Source organism: Sorex araneus, chromosome 4 (assembly GCF_027595985.1).
Source record: "Sorex araneus isolate mSorAra2 chromosome 4, mSorAra2.pri, whole genome shotgun sequence".
NCBI classification, from domain to species: Eukaryota; Metazoa; Chordata; class Mammalia; order Eulipotyphla; family Soricidae; genus Sorex; species Sorex araneus.
Genome location: NC_073305.1, coordinates 9,524,540 through 9,545,079, shown reverse-complemented (window position 1 = coordinate 9,545,079; position 20,540 = coordinate 9,524,540). Strand labels below are relative to the sequence as shown.

The following is a 20,540-nucleotide window of genomic DNA, read 5'->3' as shown; positions in this document are numbered from 1 at the left end:
GAGCCTGGCTTCCTTGTGTTGTGAATTAACTTGCTCCCTGACATATGTGTAACTTAGGGACTGTATGCTGCTGGGATGCCTGAACAGTGGTACCAGTTTTGTGTCTGGCTTCGCAATTTTTTCCATCCTGGGCTTCATGGCACAAGAGCAAGGGGTGGACATTGCTGATGTGGCTGAGTCAGGTATGGTGGTCTTGTGGCAGTGGTGGTGGGCACTGCCACCTAGTGTGTAAGCCGAGTACTGCAGGCATGAAGCCAGACCCCCAGGGGGCTGGGGGGGGGACGAGCCTGGTTTCCGAAATGGACCCCCCCCCCAACAAGATGTGCCCCCAGAGTATCAAAAGCGACATTTTAAATACTTTTGTTCCAGTTTGGCCCAAGGGGGCGGCAGAAACCTCAGGGTTCTGGGGGCTCTCGAGCGACTTTTGTGTGGCCTTTCCCCCTGCCCCACCCCCGCTTCCTTGTCCCCGGAAAACTGCTGGTTTCAGCGATGGAAACCGCTTTGCCAGCTCCGGCCCGGGTCCGCACCCGCGGGCACCTGCACCGCCGTCTCGGCTCTGGTTTCTCTGTGTTTCTCTGTGCCCGCTCAGAGCGCATTGACCTCCTGCTCCCAGGCGGGGAGAGGGGCGCAGGGACCCCCGCACCCCTCGGGGAGGGCAGGAGGGGCCTGAAAGGGGCAGGCCCTGCTCCCAGGTGGCGGTGCTGGAGCGCCAGCAGGAAGGTTCTGGAATCTGATAGGGGGGGGGGGGGTCTTTTACCGCAAGGGCCCGAGGGCCTCAGACAGCAGAATCTCAGGAGCCACTGTTCTAGCATTTTCCACGGATGCTCACAGCAGCTGCTTGGATGGCCCCCTCCCTCCCCACGTCCCCCCCACGCCCTTCAGGGCCACTGGGGGGCTTGGAAAGCTTCCTCAGTGCACCTTCCCCTCCTCCACACCCCCGCCCAGTGGGGGATCCTGGGCCAGAGGCCCATGGCAGGGAGCACCCCAGCCGGGCCGGGAGTCCCTGGAACTTAACCTCAGAGAACCCCAGCTCTGGGGCCCGGGGTCCGTGGCCGACAGAGGCGGGGGGGACCCAGGGCTGGGCAGAGGCAGAGCTGGGGTCTTGGCAGGACCCCTGTGACCTGCAGGGCAGCCCCGCCTGCGTGCCCGGTTAGAGCACAGCTGACCTTTAGACCCTGTGGAAGTCTCTGGAAGCAGCCGTGCCCTCCTGGGCACTGGGCACTGCGCAAAGGCCGAGACGCCCCCGTCCCCGCCCCGTGGGTCCCTCTGGCGTGCGCTGGCCATGGGAGCCGGGAACACTGGCTGCCACGTCCCCGTTCCCGGTGACTTCTGTCCTTGTCCTCCGTGTCCCTGAGGCCGTCACTCGCTCCCTGGAGGCGTCTCGCCCTCGGCCCTCCAGGGTGGTCCTTCCTCCGACACACGCACGGGGACCCCCTGGCCCAGGAAGGGGTTGGCGCGCCTGCTGGCGGCTGCGGGTACGGGGGCCGAGGCCCTCGGCCCCTGGGCACTTGGAGGGGCGTGAGGAAGGCCAGCCTGCGGGCAGGGGTGAGCGGGCGGGGCCCCTTCTCCATCCGTCTCACAGCCGGCGGGACGTGGTCTCGGAGTTCGGGCCGAGGGGCAGATCGGCGTGCTGGGCTGCCTCGGCCCCTGTCCCCACCCCTGTGGGCCGGGGCTGGGTCCAGCAGTTCCCTCTGAACCGGGAAAGGCCCCGTCTGGCCCCGGCGACTCGGGCCCCAGGCTCCCGGGCTGGTCTTTCTTGCCGCGGCCCTGTTAGACCCGCGCTTCTCGCCGGGGCTTCCGTGGTCCTGAGGGTCTCTCGCCCCGCAGGCAGGAGAAGCCCCTGCCCCCAGTGCCCTCTGTAGGACCCGGCTACCCTCTGGCCTCCCGGGTCGCCCCTGGGGAGCGACCGTGTCAGATAGGGAAGGCTGAGGCCCGGGAAGGCCCCTGTGATGGGCTCAGTGGTCAGCGGCCAAGCTCGGGGCCCGGCGGGGACCGTGGCCGGCCTTGGAGGGCCGTGGAGGGGGCGGGGTGTCCCCCCACTCTTCCTCCCAGCCCACGAGGCCCCGGGCGGATGGCCGGAACCGTCCCACCTTGCCGGGGGGTGCGCTGGTGCGGGGTCCCCTCTCCCCGGGCCGGAGGAGCGAGGCCTGGCTCCGTCCCCCCGCCGCCGCCGCCGCCGGGGTGCGTCTGGATTCTGGGGTGTGAGGGGGCCGCTCTGCTGCCGCCCAGGAGACAGGCGCTAACACGGGGGCCCCCCCGCGCCCCGGCGTGCGAGAGGCCTGGCCTTCCCCAGGGCAGAGCTCGGGCCGTCTCCACCCCGCGGCCCCTGTGTGACGGCCCCCTCCGCCCCCCGTTCTCTGCCCTCTAGGTCCTGGCCTGGCCTTCATCGCCTACCCGAAAGCCGTGACCATGATGCCGCTGCCCACCTTCTGGTCCATCCTCTTTTTTATTATGCTCCTCTTGCTTGGGCTGGATAGCCAGGTAGGCGGGGCCGGGCCGGGCCGGGCCGGGTGGGGGGAGCGCTGCCGATATGTGGGGGGGACCTGCCCCGTGCCTCCGGCCGAGGGACAGGGCTCCCCTCGCGCCTCCTGCGTGGAGCAGACCACCTCTGCCTCCCCTGGGGTCCCCGACGGGAGTTGAGGGGGCCAGAGCCGAACCGGAGCCACAGCAGCCCAGGGAGACCCAGCGACCCCAGGACCCCAGGGGCCACAGACGACTCGGGGGGCAGCTGTCCTGGGAACACGGTGCCTGCCAGAGGGACGTGTCCCCTCCCCGGCTCGGGCCTGCAGGTGTAGACCCAGACACGGTGTGGGCTGGTCTGTTCGCCTCGGGGACTGGGGCCGAGCTCAGTGTCGGGACTGGGGGGGTCTGGATCTTTGTTTTTGTCGGGCTGGAGCGATAGCACAGCGGGGAGGGCGTTTGCCTTGCACGCAGCCGACCCGGGTTCGATCCCTCTGCCCTTCTCGGGGAGCCCGGCAAGCTACCAAGAGTATCCTGCCCGCACGGCAGAGCCTGGCAAGCTCCCCAGGGCGTATTCGATATGCCAAAAGCAGTAACAACAAGTCTCACCACGGAGACGTTACTGGTGCCCGCTCGAGCAAATCGATGGACAGCGGGACAACAGGGCCACAGTGCAGTGTTTTTTGGGGGCCACGTCCGGCAGTCTCAGGCTGACTCCTGGCTCTGCTCCCGGGGCTTGGGGACCACCTGCAGGCAAGGCCCCTGTACTGTCGCTCTGGCACGAGCCTCTGCCCCTTCCTTGTGCTCGTCTGGTCAGCAGCGGGGAGCCCCGTGATCTCTGCGTCCACCCCAGGGCCCTCCACCTCCAGGCCAATGTCCAGGGTGGGGCCAGCTGGACCGGAACTGGATGGACGGGGGGTACGGGGTGGGGGGAATGGCTCTCAGAAGGTCAGGCCGAGAGGAGCCAGCCGGGGTCAAGAGCAGCGAAGGAGTTGGCAGGGATTAGCCGAGATGGGAATGAAAACATGTGGGAGGCTGAGAACGGAATCCCGGGCGGCTGTCGGGGGCCCGGAGCTCCCAAGCGGCCGGGCCACGTCGCTCTTCATTCCTCCTTAATGAACTTGGCCTTCGGGGCTCCACAGCAAATGGCTTTCTGACTCCTTCCAGAGCGCCAAGTGGAAGCAAAGAAAGAAAAACAGAGAGGTTAATAAATGATGAAGAATGACATCTCCGGCCCGGAGGAGGCCCCTGGGGCCGGGAATGGCTTCGGGAGCTGGCCAGGGGGTTATTCATTATTAGGTTTCTGTCCCCAGAGGCCAGGGGGATGGGCAGTGGGGTGTCCCCTGAGCTGTGGATTCCCACTCTGTGTGCAGCTCAGAGCGGTGGGCGGGGACCCTCGGGCCAGCGGGGGGCTTTGGACTCAGAAGTGGGACGTGCTGGGTCCTGGGGTCCTGGCCCAGCCTGTCCCCGCCCTTGGCCTCTTTCCTGTGGAAATGGAGCACACGGGAGGGTCTGGGGGGGCTCCCCGGGGCCTGACTACAGCCCGGCCTTCTGGGCTTGTAGGGGGGTTGTTTGGGGGCCACTGGCCACGTTACCGGGGGGAGCCACACCAGCTGTGCTGGGGGGGCCCCCAGGGGCTCCTTCCTGGTGGTGCTCGGGAAAGCAGGAGCAGTGGGGGTCGCAGCCGGGGGTCTTGGGTGCAGAGAGACTCTTCCCGTGCAGATGCAGACGCCCAGGTGCTTATCCGCCCCCCCCCCCCCGGTCTGGGCTTTCGGGCCACTGTGCCCGTGTTTCCTGAGAAGTGTGGGTGTCGCCCACGTAGAAGCAGACGTCTGCCCCGTGCCGGCCCCCGCGTGCTCGCCCCTGGCCCCTCTGTCCCGGGGATCAGGAACCTCCCACAGGGCCCGCTCAGGGGGAGGCAGCTCGCTCCGATTGCAGGGGTGGAGCCAAGGTTCGGAGAAGCCCCTCGTGGTTGCCTGGGCTCGGCCATGGCCCTTGGTGACCCCGGGCTCGGGACCTTAGCTCGGCTCCACTGTGGGGGCTCCACTGTGTGGCCAGGGCTCAGGCGGTCACCCCCTTTGCGACCCCCACCCCGTCTGGGCGTCCTTCATTGCTGCCCACCAGGTGACGCTTCTCGCACCCCTGCGACTCACTCTCGGGCCGTCTCCGGGTTGGGCCTCCGGAGCCGCCTGTGTCGCCGTCCTGCCCGGGCCCTCCCCCTCCCCCTCCCCCCAGACCGCAGGACAGCTCACGCGTCCCCTGGCCCGGGGCTGCCGGGTGTGGCCGTGCACACACCTCTCGGGCCCAGTTTCACTTCCGGAGTGTGCGACGCACGTGTGCCAGGTTTGGGCACCCTGGTCAGCGCTGGTTCCGCGGGTGCCGTCTGCGGCCACGCGGAGCCTGGGCCACCCCGTCACCGTGGAACCGTGTCCACAGTGGTTGGTGGGGTGGGAAGATGCGGGGGGGTCACCCGGCACCTCAGCAGGAAGATGGGCCCTCCTTGGGAGCCGGGGTGGGGCTCTGGGACCACGGGCAGCACACACAGCGAGCCTCCCCCGCCCGGCCGGCCCCCTGCACTGGGGGTGTGGCGTGCAGGTGACAGCCAGGGGAGACCCCTGCGGGGAAGGGGCGCAGACAGACAGACGGACGGACAGATGGCACGTGTCTCACATGTGCGGGCGTCATGGTTCGATCCCCAGCACCACAAGGAAGGTCTCCTGGGCTCCGGAACCAGTGGGGAAACTGAGGCCCAGATTCGTGGAGACCAATGATGGCTCCAGCCAGGGTGCAGGGAGGGACCCTGATGAGTGGCAGAGACGGGGTGTGCTGGGCACAGACCCCCCCACCTACCCCCAGCCCGGGGTGGGCCCTGGGAGGGGAGGGTCTCACGCCCGCCACTCACGCCCCCTCCTCTCTCTTCTCTCCCGCAGTTTGTTGAAGTCGAAGGACAGATCACGTCCTTGGTTGACCTTTACCCGTCCTTCCTAAGGAAGGGTTACCGTCGGGAAATCTTTATCGCCCTCATCTGTAGCGTCAGCTACCTGCTGGGGCTGATGATGGTGACGGAGGTAGGTGGGCGCCCCCGGCTCGGCTCCCTCGGGGGGCCCCAGCTCCCCGGGTCCTTCCCCCTCAGGTGTGTCCGCCCCCCCCCCCGCCGTGGGCACCCGGCAGTGGCCCCTGAAGCCCAGGTGCAGGGATGCCTCCCCGCAGCCACGGGCACCTGCTGCCCTCTCCCCGCCCACCCTGCACGGGTCGGCTCGGCAGGGGCGTGGCTGGGCCCCCTGAACGGAAGCTGCTTTGCCGGTGTATGCGCCGACGTGGCGGGCACCCGTGTCTGTGGCGGCCGTGACCCCGTTTACACATTTTGGTTTTAGCTTTATTGGGGGTGGGGACTCCCCCAGCAGTGCTCAGGGGGCTGGCGCCACACCGGTGACATCTCACCAACCAGGCCAACAGTTCCAGGCTTGGGCTCAGCCCGGCCGAGGGGGGTTTGCAGGGAGGGAGGTGCAGTGGGGAGGGGCGGGAGTGAGCACTGCACGGCCGCGGGCCGAGGAGCCGGCGGAAGCCAGTAAAGGGAGCGGCTGGCGCCCCCCAAGGACCCTGCTCTGGCCTCTCCCCAGAGTCCAGCAAAGGGTCACGTTTGCCGACCCACTTCCGTCCTGCAGCCCACTGGTTCTGACAGAGAAAACACTCGTTTGGGGGCTGGAGCGACAGCACAGCGGGGAGGGCGTTTGCCTTGCACCCGGGCAACCCGGGTTCAATCCCCGGCATCCCATAGGGTCCCCTGAGCACCACCAGGAGTAATTCCTGAGTGCAGAGCCAGGAGCAATCCCTGAGCATCGCCAGGTGTGACCCAAGAAGCAAAGCAAAGCAAAAGAAAACGAAACAAGCGCTTTGCTGGGGTCTTGGGGCATGTGACGGGGACCACGAGGCCCCTGTGGAGAACTTCCCAGACGTTTTTCTTTTTGTGCTATATGGCAGGTCACATTTTGCTCACGTTTTTCTTGTTTATTTGTATGTATATTTGGGGGAGGGGAAAGGGGGCCCACAGCTACTGACGCCCAGAGGTTGCACCTGGCTCTGCACTCAGGAGTCACTCCTGGCCGTGCTCAGGAAACCATGTGGGATGCCGGGGGTTGAACCCAGGTCGGCTGTGTGCAAAACAAGGACCCTAACCACTGACCTATCTGTCTGACCCTCTTGTTTGTGTGTCTTAAGCCTTGTTAGATATGGCATTGGGGCAGGGTGGGGTTGGGGTGCTTGGAGGTCACACACGGCAGTGCTCAGGGCTTATTCCGGGCTGCTCAGAGATAAACCTGGCAGGGTTTGGAGGACCCTATGGGATGCCAGGGATCAAACTCAGGTCAGCCATATACCAGGCAAGTGCACCACCCACTGTACTATCACTCCAGACCCCCAAATTGGAATGTTGTCACACATCTGGTTTTCTGCCCAACTCCCTCTTGGGGTGTCTGTTTCTTGTTGATTGGCCAGTGCTCTTTGTATATGAAGGGGATGTGCTGTGACCTGACCCATCACCGTATCTCTCTCTCTCTCTCCCCCCTACAGGGTGGCATGTATGTGTTTCAACTCTTTGACTACTATGCAGCTAGCGGTGTATGCCTTTTGTGGGTTGCATTCTTTGAATGTTTTGTTATTGCCTGGATCTATGGTAAGTGCCGGTAGCTGCCCATCCTCGCTCTGGGGTCTTGGTTTAGCTGCTTCAGGAAGTGAATCCCAAGGGGCCTTCCTCTGGGCCGAACACCAAGGCCTTCCCTCCCTGGACTCCTCCCCTCTGGACGCCCCTGCCCTCCCCATGCTGAGGCTGCAAGGTGGGACTTCCTCTTAGCCCTAGTTCCTGCTCTGGGGTCCAGGAAGGGCCTGTTTGAGGATTGGCTGTGCCAGGATGGGGGGTGTGGGTCTGAGAGGGGCCTGGAGGAGGCCCCCCGGGAGCCCGCCTCACCTCCGCTCCCGTTCCCGCAGGCACTGATAACTTCTATGACGGTATTGAAGACATGATCGGCTACCGGCCTGGGCCCTGGATGAAGTACAGCTGGGCCGTGGTCACTCCGGTTCTCTGTGTTGTAAGTCCTCCTCCTCCTCCTCCTCCTCCTCCTCCTCCTCCTCCTCCTCCCTGCAGCCCGTCCCCTGTGGCCCCAGCTTTGCGTGGGCCTCGGCACCGTGCCAGCCGGGCTGCCCACCCCGAGGTCCCTCTGTGGGAGGAGGAGCGGGAGCACGTTGGGAGAGGAGCGGGAGCACTCCGGGAGGAGAATGTGCAGGCAGAGGGGCCGGGTCCAGCAGGGCTTTCAGCGAGAGGAATGTGGATGGGGCAGCGGCAAAGTCGAGGGGTGCCAGGCCAGAGCAGTGAACCTTCCTCCTGGCCCCTCCAGGACTCTCGAGAACCTTCCGGATCCTTGATGAGGAAGCCAGAGTCCCGGGCCTTGGGAAGAGGGAGCTGATCTTGGGGGTGTTCGGCAGCAAAGAGTTTCCTGGCCCGGGGCAGCCCCGCGGGACATGGGGGTCCTCTGCCCTAAGACCTCGGCCCTCTGGGTCCACACACGTCAACACTGCCTTTAGCTAACGCTTGACCTGGGCTCGATCCCCAGCATCCCCTCGGGTCCTCGGGGCCCCCAGGAGTGTTGCCTGAGCACAGGGCCGGGAGTCCGTCTCCAGCACTGCCCAGTGTGGCCCAGATCCTCGTAACAAAGCCAAAACGTTTTTAAAAGCCATCGGGACTCGGTTTTGGGGGAACCCGCCCTGTGGCTGGCAGAGCTTTGGGGGTCTCGCTGTGGTCACGTCGCAGGATCGCGAGGGGCGGGGGGCTTCCCCACAGAAGCAGCAGCTGAGGTGCCGGGCGGGTTTGCTGTCTTGGGGTCTGGCCCTCGCTGAGCCCCTGTCCCGCAGAGCCGGGCTCCCTCCTCTCTGCTGACCTGCCCCGGGCCAGCAGTAGCCGCTGTCCAGGGCTGCGGGGAGGGGCCGCAGCCTCACCCACCAGGGCAGGAAAGGGGGTGTCGCCTGGTCTGACTGACTCATGCCAGAGACCTGGGGCCTTTCTGTGCCTTCTCTCCCGCCCCTCCCCCACTGCCCCTTGATTCCCGTCCCCTGTCCCCCGCCCCACCCCACCCCCAGTCCTTTTCCCCTGGTGGACAACCCACACCTGGTCCAGGTGTGTTAAAGTTTGCCCAGAGGGACTGGAGCGATAGCACAGTGGGGAGGGCGTTGGCCTTGCACGCGGCCGACCCAGGTTCGATTCCCAGCATCCCATAGGGTCCCCCGAGCACCGCCAGGAGTGATTCCTGAGTGCACGAGCCGGGAGTAACCCCTGAGCATCATCAGGTGTGACCCAAAAAGCAAAAACGAAAAAAAGTTTGCCTAGAGGCCAAGCCCAGGCGTCTGGCCTTCTCATAGCCGGGGTCCTTACACAGTCTCAGGGGCCCCTACCTGCCCCGGGGCCCTTACACAGTCTCAGGGGCCCCTACCTGCCCCGGGGCCCTTACACAGTCTTAGGGGCCCCTCCCTGCCCCAGGCAGGACAAGGAATGACCAACCCATTCCCCACACCCGGAGGGGCTAGGCGGGCACTGCAGCCCTCACAGTCTCGGCCACCCCGACCCCTCTCCTGCCCCCCCGCCGGGAGCACTGGGCCCCCTGACCGCCCCTCTCCTCCCCTCCGCAGGGATGTTTCATCTTCTCTCTCGCCAAGTACGTGCCCCTGACCTACAACAAAGTGTACAAGTACCCGGAATGGGCCATCGGGCTGGGCTGGAGCCTGGCCCTGTCGTCCATGCTGTGCATCCCCCTGGTCATGGTCGTCCGCCTGCTGCAGACGGAGGGGCCGTTCCTCGTGGTGAGCCCGCGTCCAGGCCGAGGGGCGCCCTCGGTGTGACTGGGGGGGGGGGACGGGAGTGCAGGGAGCGGAGAGGGACCCCCGGGTGGGGAGCGGAGAGACACTTGTCTTGCCTGAGAAGGCGTCAAGGCCGCGGGGGGTGGGGGGGGGTCTGGGCCCAGCAGGAGGTCAGGGCCATGGTGGTGCTCGGGGGCCCCCGGCTAGGGGCTCTGCGCCCAGTCGGGCCCACAGTGGAGCCCGGGGCCACCCCTGCCCTGGCAGCACCCCATGCCCCCCTCGAACCCCAACAATGCTGGACATTCCAGCCTGCCGGCGGCTGGGGCGCTTTCCAAGAAGTCCTTTTCTTAGAATCTCCCTTAACCTTGGGGTTTGGGCAGGCTCCAGGGCTGGCTCCCTGCTTTGTTCTGGGCCATTTTTATTGTTATTCTCTTAAAAATGTGGAGCCAGGATGTCCTGGGGCCCGGCTCGCCCTGGGCTGGGCTGGTTTCCGCGGCCGGGGGGCGCTGGCGGCCACAGGAAGGAGGCTGGGCCCGAGGGGCAGCTCGGAGCCTGGACGCCTGGGCGGCTCCTTTGGCAGGGGGGGCCCATTGTCTTCCCAGTGGACACTAGGGACAGGGCAGGAGTCGGCCAGACCCCTGCGCGGGCCTGGCCTTTGTTAAAGTGCTGCCATTCTGGGCTCGGGCCCACCTCGCCCCTCCCTGGAACCTTCCAGAATGTCCCCACCACCCAGAAGGGAAAAGGTGTGCCGGGAACACAGCAGAGGGTCTGGGGTGCCCCTTTCCCAGCCCCCGCACACAGGCCAGACTGGGCCCCGCTGCTGCCCTGTCCCTGCCCTGTGTCCCGGGAGCTGCCCCCCGCCCTGGCACCGTGGGCGGAGATGGGGCTCAGGGGCCAGCAGCTGGCCGGGCACGTGCCAGGCCCTGGGTGTGATGCTCACCACCACAGAACAATCCAAACGACGAGCAGAGACAGAGTCGCGGCTGTGCCTTCAGCGTGGCCTCCCGCCTGGCCCTTTAGGGCATCTGTTTGGGGGTGGGGGGGGTCCCTGGTCACTGTTGCAGCCCCGAGGGACACTCCAACCCTTAGCTCTGGCCAGTGCCCCCCCCCAGGGGCTCGGGGAATGAAGCGAAGCCCTTAGTCACGGCTCCCCCAGACACTGCAGCCGGGCGCGGGGACCTGGGCGTCCCCTGAGGGTCCACAGGGTCACCCACTGGGTGGACTGAACCCACCCAGGCAAGGCGTGACCCTCCTGCAGCCTTCGGGCGCCTCACCGGTCGGAAGGCTCAACCGAGATGCAGAGGACGGGAGATTGTCCCCTTGGGGGCCCTGCCCGGGTGCCCATGGGGCACGGGGTTACCTGTGAGAGGCCGGGGGCGGCCGGGGGGGGGCCAGGGAGTGGTCAGCCCGGGAAAGGCGCGGGCCACGGAAGGCCAGGACCTGGCTCGGGGGGAAACACGGGGAGCTGGTCCGTGCCCCGACCTGGGAGGGACGGCGAGGGACGGCGAGGACGGAGATGCTCACGGTGCCCCTGTCCCTTCCTCACGCAGAGAGTCAAGTACCTGCTGACCCCACGGGAGCCCAACCGCTGGGCAGTGGAGCAGGAGGGGGCCACGCCCTACGTCGGCTCCCACAAGTCCCTGGCCATGAACGGCACCCTCATGAAGCCCACCCACATCATCGTGGAGACCATGATGTGACCCCCTCCCCCCCCGCCCCGGGGCTGCTTCTCTGCTGTTTACTAACATTAGATTCCCCTAGGACCAGGTTTACAGAGCTTTATATTTGCACTAGGATTTTTTTTTTTTTAATTGTCACAGAAAATGTTACTGTGTGTATGTGTGTGGTACCGTGAGTATGTGTTATTTTGTTTCCATTTGGGCAGGGGGAATATTTTGTACAAAAACAAAATGAAACAAACAAACAAATGAAAAAAAAAGAAAAAAAAAAAGAAACTCCACCCCCCTCCTCCCCCACACACGCAGACGGGGCGTCTGTTCCCGGGGGTGCGAGGCGGAGATTTGTACTGAATTAGATGTATTTTATGGGAACTCGGTCAAATTTCCTTTGTATTTTTTTTACCATAGGACTCTGTAGACACGTGGCGGTCGTCACTTTGACCACTTGAATCAATCTCGCCAGCAATAGATCTCATTTTCAAAAGCAATTCTTCGGTGCTTGTACAGCTGGCAGAGAGTTCTGCCCCCCCCCACCCCCACCCCCGGGCCCCCACCAGCCCCCCGACAAAAAAAAAATAAAATAAAAATAGCACAGGGTAGAAATTTCCGGGGACAGCAGGCCCGGCTAAGGGTGCGGCTCTTCCCAAACCTGGGTCAGGAGAAGCTCAGTCAGTGCAAAGGGCCCTGTCCGCCCCCTCGGGGCTGGAGACAGTGGGGGCGCGAGGGAGGGAGGGGGCCCTCCTGACCCTTGTCCTAGCCCAGGACATGCCAAAGTGGACGGGTGAGCCGAGAAGCTGGCTTTGAAGTGTGTGCAGAAAAAAAAAAAAACCCTTGGGGACGAGGGGTGCTCGAGGGGATGTCTGAGAGGGCAGGGGTCATCCCAGGACCCCCCTCCCCGCCCCCGATACACACCCCGAGGGATGATACGGGGCATGGGCTTCTGGCCTTGTCCTTCCCGAGGTCCCCTATGGGGGAACACGGGCCCCCTAGGACCCCGCCTGGCAGGTCTGTCCCCCCATCAGCAGAGAGGGTGAGCAGTGGCCCCGGGGGCTGGGGGGGCGCCAGGGGCCCCTTCTCTCCTCTCCTCTCCCCTCCCCCTCCGACTCCCAGAGGCCAGGAAGTTTCGGGCCAGCGCTGGTTGACGCGCTCCCCTGTCCCCGGCCCAGGGTCGCCCAGACTCCGGGCCAGCGAGGTCAGGAGCCTCCTTGGGGGCTGGTCGCATCTGCGATGTGGGGGGAGGCCACCTCGCAGGCCCCCCCAGCCGTGTGCATGAGATGCCCTTTGCCCTTTGCCCTCTCGCCTGTGTCAAACAGCGGGGACTTGGTGGTACTGGCACCCTGGGTCCGGCTTGGCCGAACCAGAGCAGCAGCCCCTGACCCCAGCAGCCCGGGTCCGAGGATCCGGTCTCCGCTGCCAACCAACCGTCCCTCCCAAGCTCGGTCGCCACGAAAACAAGACCCAGAAGCCCAGAAGGCGCTCAGGGCCCCTCGCGAGGGGGCTCAGCACGGGAAGTCCAGCCACGGGGCTCAGGCCCGGGGCTCCCGGAATCCTGGGCGCTCACCCCCAAATCCGGGACAGGGAGGAGGCCTCGGTGCCCCCTTGTCTTTGGCAAACACTCACGTGTCACTTTCCCAGAGCGTGTCCTCTGCCAAACCCCCCCCCCCGCCCCACCCCTGTCCCGGCCACCGAGTGTCTATGGTGGCCGCTGACTGGACCGAGCGTCCTCCTCCCGCACTTCCCACGTAGCCATGTGACCTGTTTCCCTTTGTCTGATGGGACTTTAGTCGACTAACCGCTGTCAGCGACGGGGGAGACAGGACGCGAGAGCGAGGGCGTGCGGCGGGCGGTCGGGCGGGCGGGCGGGCGGGCGGCGGGGACCTGGGCCCGTCCCCTGGGCCGGCTGGCCGCGGGCTCTGCCCACCCCCCCACCCCCGGGGCGGGAGCTGCAGGATTTGGCATTGGCAGCACCCGGCTTCATTCTGGACACGGCCCCAGAGGCCCCCCAAATTCTAGACCAAAGATTCAAGCCAAGCCCACCCCCAGGCCCGGCGTGGAAGGTCTCGCCCCCAACATGCGCCGGGGACACCTGTGTCCGGTGGTCACAGCCGCCCACCCTTCCCCGGGCACACCCTCGCTCTCGTGTTCCCACTAGAACGTGGCCCCCTGGCATCAGCCTGTAAGGACGCGTGGCTTCTCTGACTCCGGAGGAAGGAGCCGTGTGACTGGTGCTCCTGGGCCCCGCCCAGGCTGGGTGCGGGGGCGCAGAGATCCTGACGCCTACCCGTACCCAGGAGGGGGGGCGTCTGTCGAGTGCAGCGAGAGGAGCAGGCTTGCCCCGCCGGGCCCTGTCTCCCACTCCCCTCTCGCAGGCGCGGGGCCCATCCATAACCACTTTCAGCCACTGGGGAAACTGAGGCCTGATGCAGGGAGGAGGCTCGGGCGCCGCGGCTGGCGTCTTGCCAAGCGTGCAGAGCGCTGCTGTGTCCCCCTGCATTTGGGGGGAGGCCAGACCGTGATGGTGCAGTAGCCCCGGGCGGGCCCCTAGCGCAGACCCCCCGCACTCCCAGAGAAGGAAAAGCACAAAGGGGGTCCCGAGCTCCCCTCAGCCAGGGCCCCCGCTGTGAGGCCTCTCGGGGAGCCTGCGGGGGTGGTGGGCGGCCCGCTGCCTCTCGTCTTTCTTACTCCAAAGCTGGGGGTCCTCGCACGGGCTCGGGGGTGTCTGCCAGGCCCCCGCGGGAGGGAGCGTCTGGTGAGAGTTGGAGAGTTTGGGCCCCGTTGGATTTTTGTATTCAACCTAATTAACTTTCAACTCCCAAGCAACTGTGACTGTCGTTAGCACAAAGGGACAGTGAGAACGTGGGTCTTGCCTCCTCCCAGAAATGTCTGGCTCATCAGGACATTTTTTTAAAACCTTCAAAATATTTTTAAGCTGTTTTAAAACTTTTGTATAAAAAAATGAAAAAAAAATGGGAAAACCGATCCACCCACAGGACACTGGTCTGAGGAGGAACATTCTGTACCCGCGGGAGACCCTCGAATTCAGTCGTGTGCACCCATGCTTGTGTATCAATGTTTGATGAGATGAACCCCTGTATTTTCAGGGTCTTTTCCTTCCCTCCTTTGCTTTTTAGATAAATATGTATATCGATATTTTAAATTCATCTTTGCTTTTTTTTTTTAGAGGAGTTTGTAATCACCTTATAACATGAAAATAAACATTTCCTTTTTAAAATCCATTCCGCGTGGGTCGTGCTATTTGTGGGTCACCTGCCTCTACAGCGGGTGGGGGGGTGGTGGTCTCGGGACTCAGGATCTCGCGGCTCCCGCTTTCATTACACTGCTGGGCCCCCAGCTCCGGGAGAGCGCACACCGCAGCCTCAGTTTCCCCATCGGAGACAGCTCCTCCCCGCCCCTGCAGGTGTGGGTGGTCGAGGACTTGATGACACATCAGGCTGCTCTTCCTAGCCCAGGGGTCCCCGAGAGGCAGGCCTGGGGGTGAGTGGCCATCCCAGGAGGGACCCCGGGACCCTAGACAGCAGCACGAGTGGGTACCCCCAGAGGCCTGGTCGGCACAGAGGCCCTCAGTTGGGGGGATTAACAATTGAGGTTGGGGGGAGGCCTGGGGGCCTCCAGGGGTCCCTACTGAGTGGAGTGACTCGGTGGGGCCACGAGTCCTTTGTTAGCCTAGAGATGCAAAAAAAAAAAAAGGGTCACTTGTTCGTAGTCCGGACCGGCTTTTCGGGTTCTCACAGACACACACACACACACACACACACACACACACACATTCACACACTCACACATGTTCACTGGCACTCACACTCACACACATTCCCATTCAACACTATCACGATGCATGCGCGCACGCGCGCGCACACACACACACCCATCACTGCCTCACTCCAGAGCTGCAGTGCTCGCTCTCTAGTGCTCAGCCCTTTGTGGGCTCCCTCTGCAGTCTCGGGCTGTGGGCACGGCAGGAGTGACGGGGGGGAGATCCATTTCGAGACCCGGAACAAACTCTTGCCAGCCTGTTGGACGCCCAGCACCCAGGTGTTCCCCTGCCCCCACCAGGAGTGACCCCCGAGCACCGAGCCCGGAGGAAGCCCTGAGCACCACCGGGTGTGGCCCCGAGACCAAGTGAAGAAACAAACACGGCATCATAAAGGAGCAGAGCCCTGACTTCAGATGCATTTAAATTCGTTTATTTTTTAAAAATCCCCGCCACCACCGGTGCCCCGTGCCCAGTGGGGGCAGCTGTGCGTGCCCCACCCCAGCCCCCCGCGGGCCGGGCCCCGCCCTTGTGCTTCCTGGCGCCCTAAGAAAACCCCGTGTAGAAAAATACTTTACAAGGAATATGCTCTAATCTCAGCCAGAGAAAAATACAGCTTTGTGGGGGCAGGTCTAGCTGCAAGGGCTCTACCCAAAGTGCAGGCGGGCTGGGCTGTCGCCAGGGGGCGTCGGGAAGCGCCAAGTCGGGGACCCCGGACCCCAGAGAAACCAGAGGGAGTATTGCATATGAGAAGCCGGCGGGCCGGCTGCATACTTCGTGGGGTTGGGGGGGACAGAGAGGCCTGAGTCCCCAGGGGTGGGGTGGGGTAGGGTGGGAAGAGGCGGCCCTCGCCGGCCCGGACATCCCCCTTTCCCGGCAGAGGCCCTGGGCGGTGCCTGTCCCCCTCCCCCCGCACGTCTGAGGGGTGGGCACGGTGCTGGCAGAATCCAAATGCCGCTGTGCATGGCTGCTGGCAGCCCCCAGACTTCGGGGGCCTCCGAGAGGCCAGAGGGGTGCAGGGCGGCCCCGGGACCGGGGTGTCAAGTGCTGAGGGGCCCTGGGGGCACAGCCCAAAACTGGGGCTCCCTGGGGAGCCCCCGAAACCCACTAGTCCCTCCTCCCTCCAGTCTCCAGCATTTGGGGGCGGGGAGGGGGAGGGGGCCCCGTTCTCCCCAGACACCCACAGAGAACTGGGTGGAGGCCAAGCAGGCCCCTGAGAGCCGCCCCCCCCCCCCGGGACAGACCGGGACCCCGCTGGACGCTGGGGTGAGGGTGCCTCGGCCTCTGGAGCGGAAGGGGGTCTGGTGGGGGAACCTTGGAGAACAGCGTCCCGGGGTGCTGCTGCTCCCAGACCCCGGGGCTCGAGTTCCCGGGTGCCTCCCGCCTCTGCTTCTCCACTGTGACCATGGCCAGCAGCGCCCGTCTCCCCAGGTCAGTGTCCCCGAGTCCCCCTGTGCCTGTGGGGACAGATGGGTCCTGGGGCACGTGTCAAACTCAAGCCCGGTCTGGGAGTCCGAAGTCCAACAGCCACCTGGTGGCCGCCAGCCACCAACCAGACGCTTGGGATCAGCCGAGGAGGGAACTGGACGCAGCCTGGGTTCCCCAGGGGCCCCTCAGAGATAGAGGTTACATCCTCGCTGCCTGGGGCTGTGCCCCCCCTTCCCTCCCCTCCCCCTCCCTCGCCCCCAGGGCTCCCCCTGCAGCCAGAGGCCTGTGGCTGACACGACTCCTCCCACCTCAGTGCGCTGGGGACAGCTGGCTCCGGCTCTTCCTTGCTTGCCTCCCCAGACGGGGCACTCACTCCCTAACAGCTGCTGGAGAACGTGCCCCCTCCCAAGGAGGCCCTGAAGGCCCCCCTCCCCGCCCCCGTTCCCAGCTCTCCTGGGCAGGACACCTCCGGTGGGGGCAGGGGGCTCCCGGAGGCCAAGCAGGGGAGGACCGAGCGGTCGCCCAGTAGGGACCGGGTTGCTGCTGGACATCTCGGCTCCGCGGCCCTGAGGAGCAGGGCGCGCCCCTCCGTGGCCCGGGACCCGCGCACTGGGGTCAGCGACTGCCCCCAGCCCCCAAGCCGGGCTCTGTGGGTGGCCCCCGGTGTCCACAGCGCGAGCCGGCTTCACAGCATGCGGGGGCTCCTGGGGCCGGGCGCTCGCGGGGCCCGCCCGCCGGTGGCCAGCGGGCTCCTGCTGATGACCAGCTCCAGGACGTCGCCGGCCTCGGCCAGGAGGGGCACGGCCAGACAGCAGTCAAAGTCCCGAGTGCGGACGTGGTTGACCTGCAGGGGCAGAGCCACGGCCGGTCGGCGCCCGCGGGCCATCGAGGGTCAGCTGGCCGCCGCCCCCCACGTCCACCTGCCCGCCGCCCGCCCAAACCTGGGCCGGGAACTCGCCTATTTCCAAGCAAGGCCCCCACCCCGCCTCTCCCCGGGCCGCACGCTTCCTTGCAAAACGAATCTCAATGGACAGGAGTCGAGTCCGTGGACGGTGTGAGACAGTCAGGCCCCGCCAGTCCCCAGGGAAGGAAGGTGCTGGCGCGGACAGGGACGCCCCTGGTCCTGGGGCGGACGAGGAAGCGGGGTGCCCAGGGTGCAGGCGGGTGCTCTGGCCCGGGCCCAGCCGTACCTGAAGGAGCCTGTCGAAGGGCCGCAGGCCCCCGCGCTGGGCCGGGCCGCCAGGCCGCACCGTGTGCACAAACACGCCCTTCTCCAGGAGGCCGTCCGAGACGCTGAACCCAAAGTCATTCCGCCCGGGGTCCTTGAGGAGGGTCACCTGGGGGCCGAGGAGGAGGCCCTGGAGCGCTGACCTCTGTCCCCAGCGGCCCCCCTCCATGAGGCCTGGGGGGACTCGGGCTCTCAGTGCCACCCCGAACGCCCAGTGATGCGAGGCCCCAGGAAGGGGCTCCTTTCCCCCCAGCCCCTACTGCCCCCCCCTCCACAGACCCCTCCCCAACCGGCTCCCGCTGGGCTCAGGGAGAGTGTGGGAGAGAGTCACAGCATGTTCAGGCATGCACACACATGTGCGCACACATACATGCACATACATACGTGGACACATGTGTGCACATGCACACAGATGCAGACACGTGCGTGTATGCAATGCACACATGTACTCACATGCAGACATGCATGTACATACATGGACACATGCATGCATATGCATGCACAGACTCACATGGACACATGCATGCACACATACATGCAAGCACACACATGCATGTAACATCCACAAACATGCACATGCACACACATACAACATGGACACACATGCATGCACGCACACATGCATGCATACATATCAGAGACATATGCATGCACACACATGCACATGAAACACGTGTGCATGGACACACATGCACAGGCACATACAACACACATATATATACACACATGCATACACATGTCCACACACATGGACACACGTGCACACACACACGCACACACACACGGGCGCCTGCCTTTCTGCCCAGCAGCCTTGGCCATCAGAGCCAATACATCAGAGGCCGCTGGTGTATCGCAGGTGTGGGGCAGAACATTCTGGAAGTTCACCCTGCTTCCCAGCAGCCCCCGTGACTCCCTCGTGGGCTTGGCGACACCCACCTTGTGCATCTCCAGCGGGGGCGGGGGCGGCGGCAGCAGCAGCTCCTGCATCTCGTCGGGTGCAGCTCGGCCCTCGCGGCCCCTTCGCCAGCCCCGGGGCCCAGGCCGCCCCTCCAGGGCCACGCCTTGCACGGTGCCTGTCATGATGGACGCCTGCGGGGACAGGACCGGGTCCGCCCTGCGCCAGGACAGGCGCCGGGGAGGGGCGCGCCCGGCGGGCCGTACCTCCAGCTCCCGCAGCAGCTCGGACTGGCCGCACGACTCCAGGTCCTCCAGCGCCTCCCCGAGCACACACCAGAAGCCCTCCTCGCGGGCCGCGCCGGGCACGGGGCTGCAACGTGGGGACCAGAGCGTCAGCTCCTGGCCCTCGGGCGGGCGGGCGGGCGGGAGGGGAGGGGAGGCCTGCGGAGTCTTCGGGGTTCGGGGCCCGGCGCCGAGGAGCCACGGGGCGGGTGGGCGAGCGGGCGGGCGTCCTGGTGGCAGTGCTGGGGCCCGGGGGCAGTGAGTGGTGACACGGAATGGGGGGGTGACCAGACAGCTGGTGGCCAGTTAGAACGGGGGCAGATGAGACGGGGTGGAGTGCGGTGACACAGGACGCCTGGGAAGAGAGACGGACAGACAGACAGACAGACAGACAGGAGATCCATGGTGTGGCCCCACAGGGTGGCCCCGGCCCCCCCTCCCTAGACACAGACATCATGAAGTAGGGGCGGAGGGGGACGGGCAGCAGAGACACAGATGGATGAGAAGATGGAGCGTGTGCTGGGCCGGGCCGGGGACACCCCAACTTCCATCCTAGGCTGGGGGGGCCTGGGGTCGGCTTTCTCCCGCCGCACAGCCGCGGGCCGCTGCCCGGTCCACAGAGCACCCGCTGGGCCTCGCGGCCTCCGTCCCTTCCCGTGTGACAGGGGAGCGGCTGAGGCCACAGGCCTTTGCTGAGTCCCCTCCTCCCTCAGCCCTCTGTGTCCCGCCATCTCGGACACAGCACCAGGGAGACAAGCCCCCGAAGGGGCTGGCCTGTCCCCCACCCAGGGGTCCACGGGCCTCTCTGGGTGCCACATACAGCCCCTGACCACTAGGGGGCGCCACCCAGCTGCTGTGGGGAGGGTTGTTGGGGGCCGCAGGGACCGGGCTGGGCTGTGAAGGACACGCAAGCAGACAGGAAGCAGCTGGGCCTGCGGGGGTCCCGTCACTCACGGCCCCCCATGACCCATCCCATTGGGGGGCCCAGCAGAGCCCCCCCCAGCTCCCGCTCTCTCCCGAGAGGACCCCCCCACACACACAGGCCAGACGGCCCCTGCCCCGCCCCCACAGACCTCGCTGCTGGCCCCCACTCCTCGTCCTCCTCGTCAGCAGGGGCCGGGGGGTAGCTGGGCCTCGGCCGGGCCGGCCTCCACTCGTGCGGGGTGAGGCTGCGGGCGGCCGCCTGCGGCACGCAGGGACCTACGGGCAGCAAAGATGGGTGGCACCAGCCCCTGGGGGACAGCGCAGCCCTCGTCCTGTCTCGAGACCAGCCTGGGCCCGCCCTCGCGGGGATCTGGCCCCAGAGCCCACGCTTGGCGACCCACCGACTTCCTGTCCTCCCCGGGGCCAGGCTCCAGAGAGCTGTGCTTGCTGAGACCCCCGCCTCAGAGGGACGGTGCACACACACCCCCATCCTCCCGCCTGGAGAGCGCCCCCTGCCGGCCAGTGCTGACCACGTGCTGGGGAGGGGGAGGTGGGGGCAGGGGGGACCCCGCCAGGGAGGCTGGGCGCTGGGCACCACCGCGGCCAGCAGGAGGACTCTCTCCACCACTGCCCGGCTCGGGGCCTCGGGCAGCCCCAGGAGGCTGGACACAGCTGTGTCCCCTGCACCCTTCGGCCACCGGGGGTCTCGGCAGGCCCAAGAAGGCAGGTCCCGGGGAGGTCGTGGACAGAGGGGTGGGGGGGGGCTGGACATGTTCAGTGGGAGCCCTGAGTGTTGACGGCACCCGAGCTAAGTCCTCGCGCCTGAAGCCCGAATGAGCTGGTCAGTGTTGCAAGTCCCTATGGGACGACGCTTGCCGGGCAGGCACGAGGCCCAGAGTTCGATCCCCGGCACTGCCTCGGGTGCCGAGAGTGACCCAGGCAGCACCAGGGGGGGGGCGGTGTGCGGGGACCCCCGGTCAGCACAACAAGAGGAAGGGAAGGGGCGAGACGGGGCACTAAGCAGCCA

At 65.7% G+C, this 20,540-nt stretch overlaps 2 protein-coding genes across 5 annotated transcripts in view; one reads left to right on the top strand and one right to left on the bottom strand.

Annotated features, from left to right (window-relative positions):
• Positions 1 to 14,218, top strand: part of SLC6A6 (solute carrier family 6 member 6) — a 63,115-nt gene extending 48,897 nt beyond the window's left edge. Inside the window, exons 9-15 of the mRNA XM_055134498.1 lie at positions 58 to 182; positions 2,369 to 2,481; positions 5,391 to 5,528; positions 7,030 to 7,132; positions 7,444 to 7,544; positions 9,136 to 9,306; positions 10,854 to 14,218. Coding sequence (XP_054990473.1) covers positions 58 to 182; positions 2,369 to 2,481; positions 5,391 to 5,528; positions 7,030 to 7,132; positions 7,444 to 7,544; positions 9,136 to 9,306; positions 10,854 to 11,003 — 901 coding nt within the window. The 3' untranslated portion in view covers positions 11,004 to 14,218. The remainder of the gene's footprint in view (positions 1 to 57; positions 183 to 2,368; positions 2,482 to 5,390; positions 5,529 to 7,029; positions 7,133 to 7,443; positions 7,545 to 9,135; positions 9,307 to 10,853) is intronic.
• A 967-nt stretch (positions 14,219 to 15,185) lies between these two features.
• GRIP2 (glutamate receptor interacting protein 2) overlaps positions 15,186 to 20,540 on the bottom strand; it is a 66,685-nt gene continuing 61,330 nt past the window's right edge. For 3 of the 4 annotated variants that reach the window (XM_055134352.1, XM_004613190.2, XM_055134354.1), the window contains exons 20-24: positions 19,663 to 19,789; positions 18,572 to 18,677; positions 18,347 to 18,499; positions 17,373 to 17,519; positions 15,186 to 17,026 (exon numbers count right to left, since the gene is read on the bottom strand). In XM_055134352.1, coding sequence (XP_054990327.1) covers positions 16,868 to 17,026; positions 17,373 to 17,519; positions 18,347 to 18,499; positions 18,572 to 18,677; positions 19,663 to 19,789 — 692 coding nt within the window. In that variant the 3' untranslated portion in view covers positions 15,186 to 16,867. Of the gene's footprint in view, positions 17,027 to 17,372; positions 17,520 to 18,346; positions 18,500 to 18,571; positions 18,678 to 18,707; positions 18,945 to 19,662; positions 19,790 to 20,540 lie in introns of those variants that run through there. The other variant, XM_055134355.1, reaches the window with a different exon arrangement.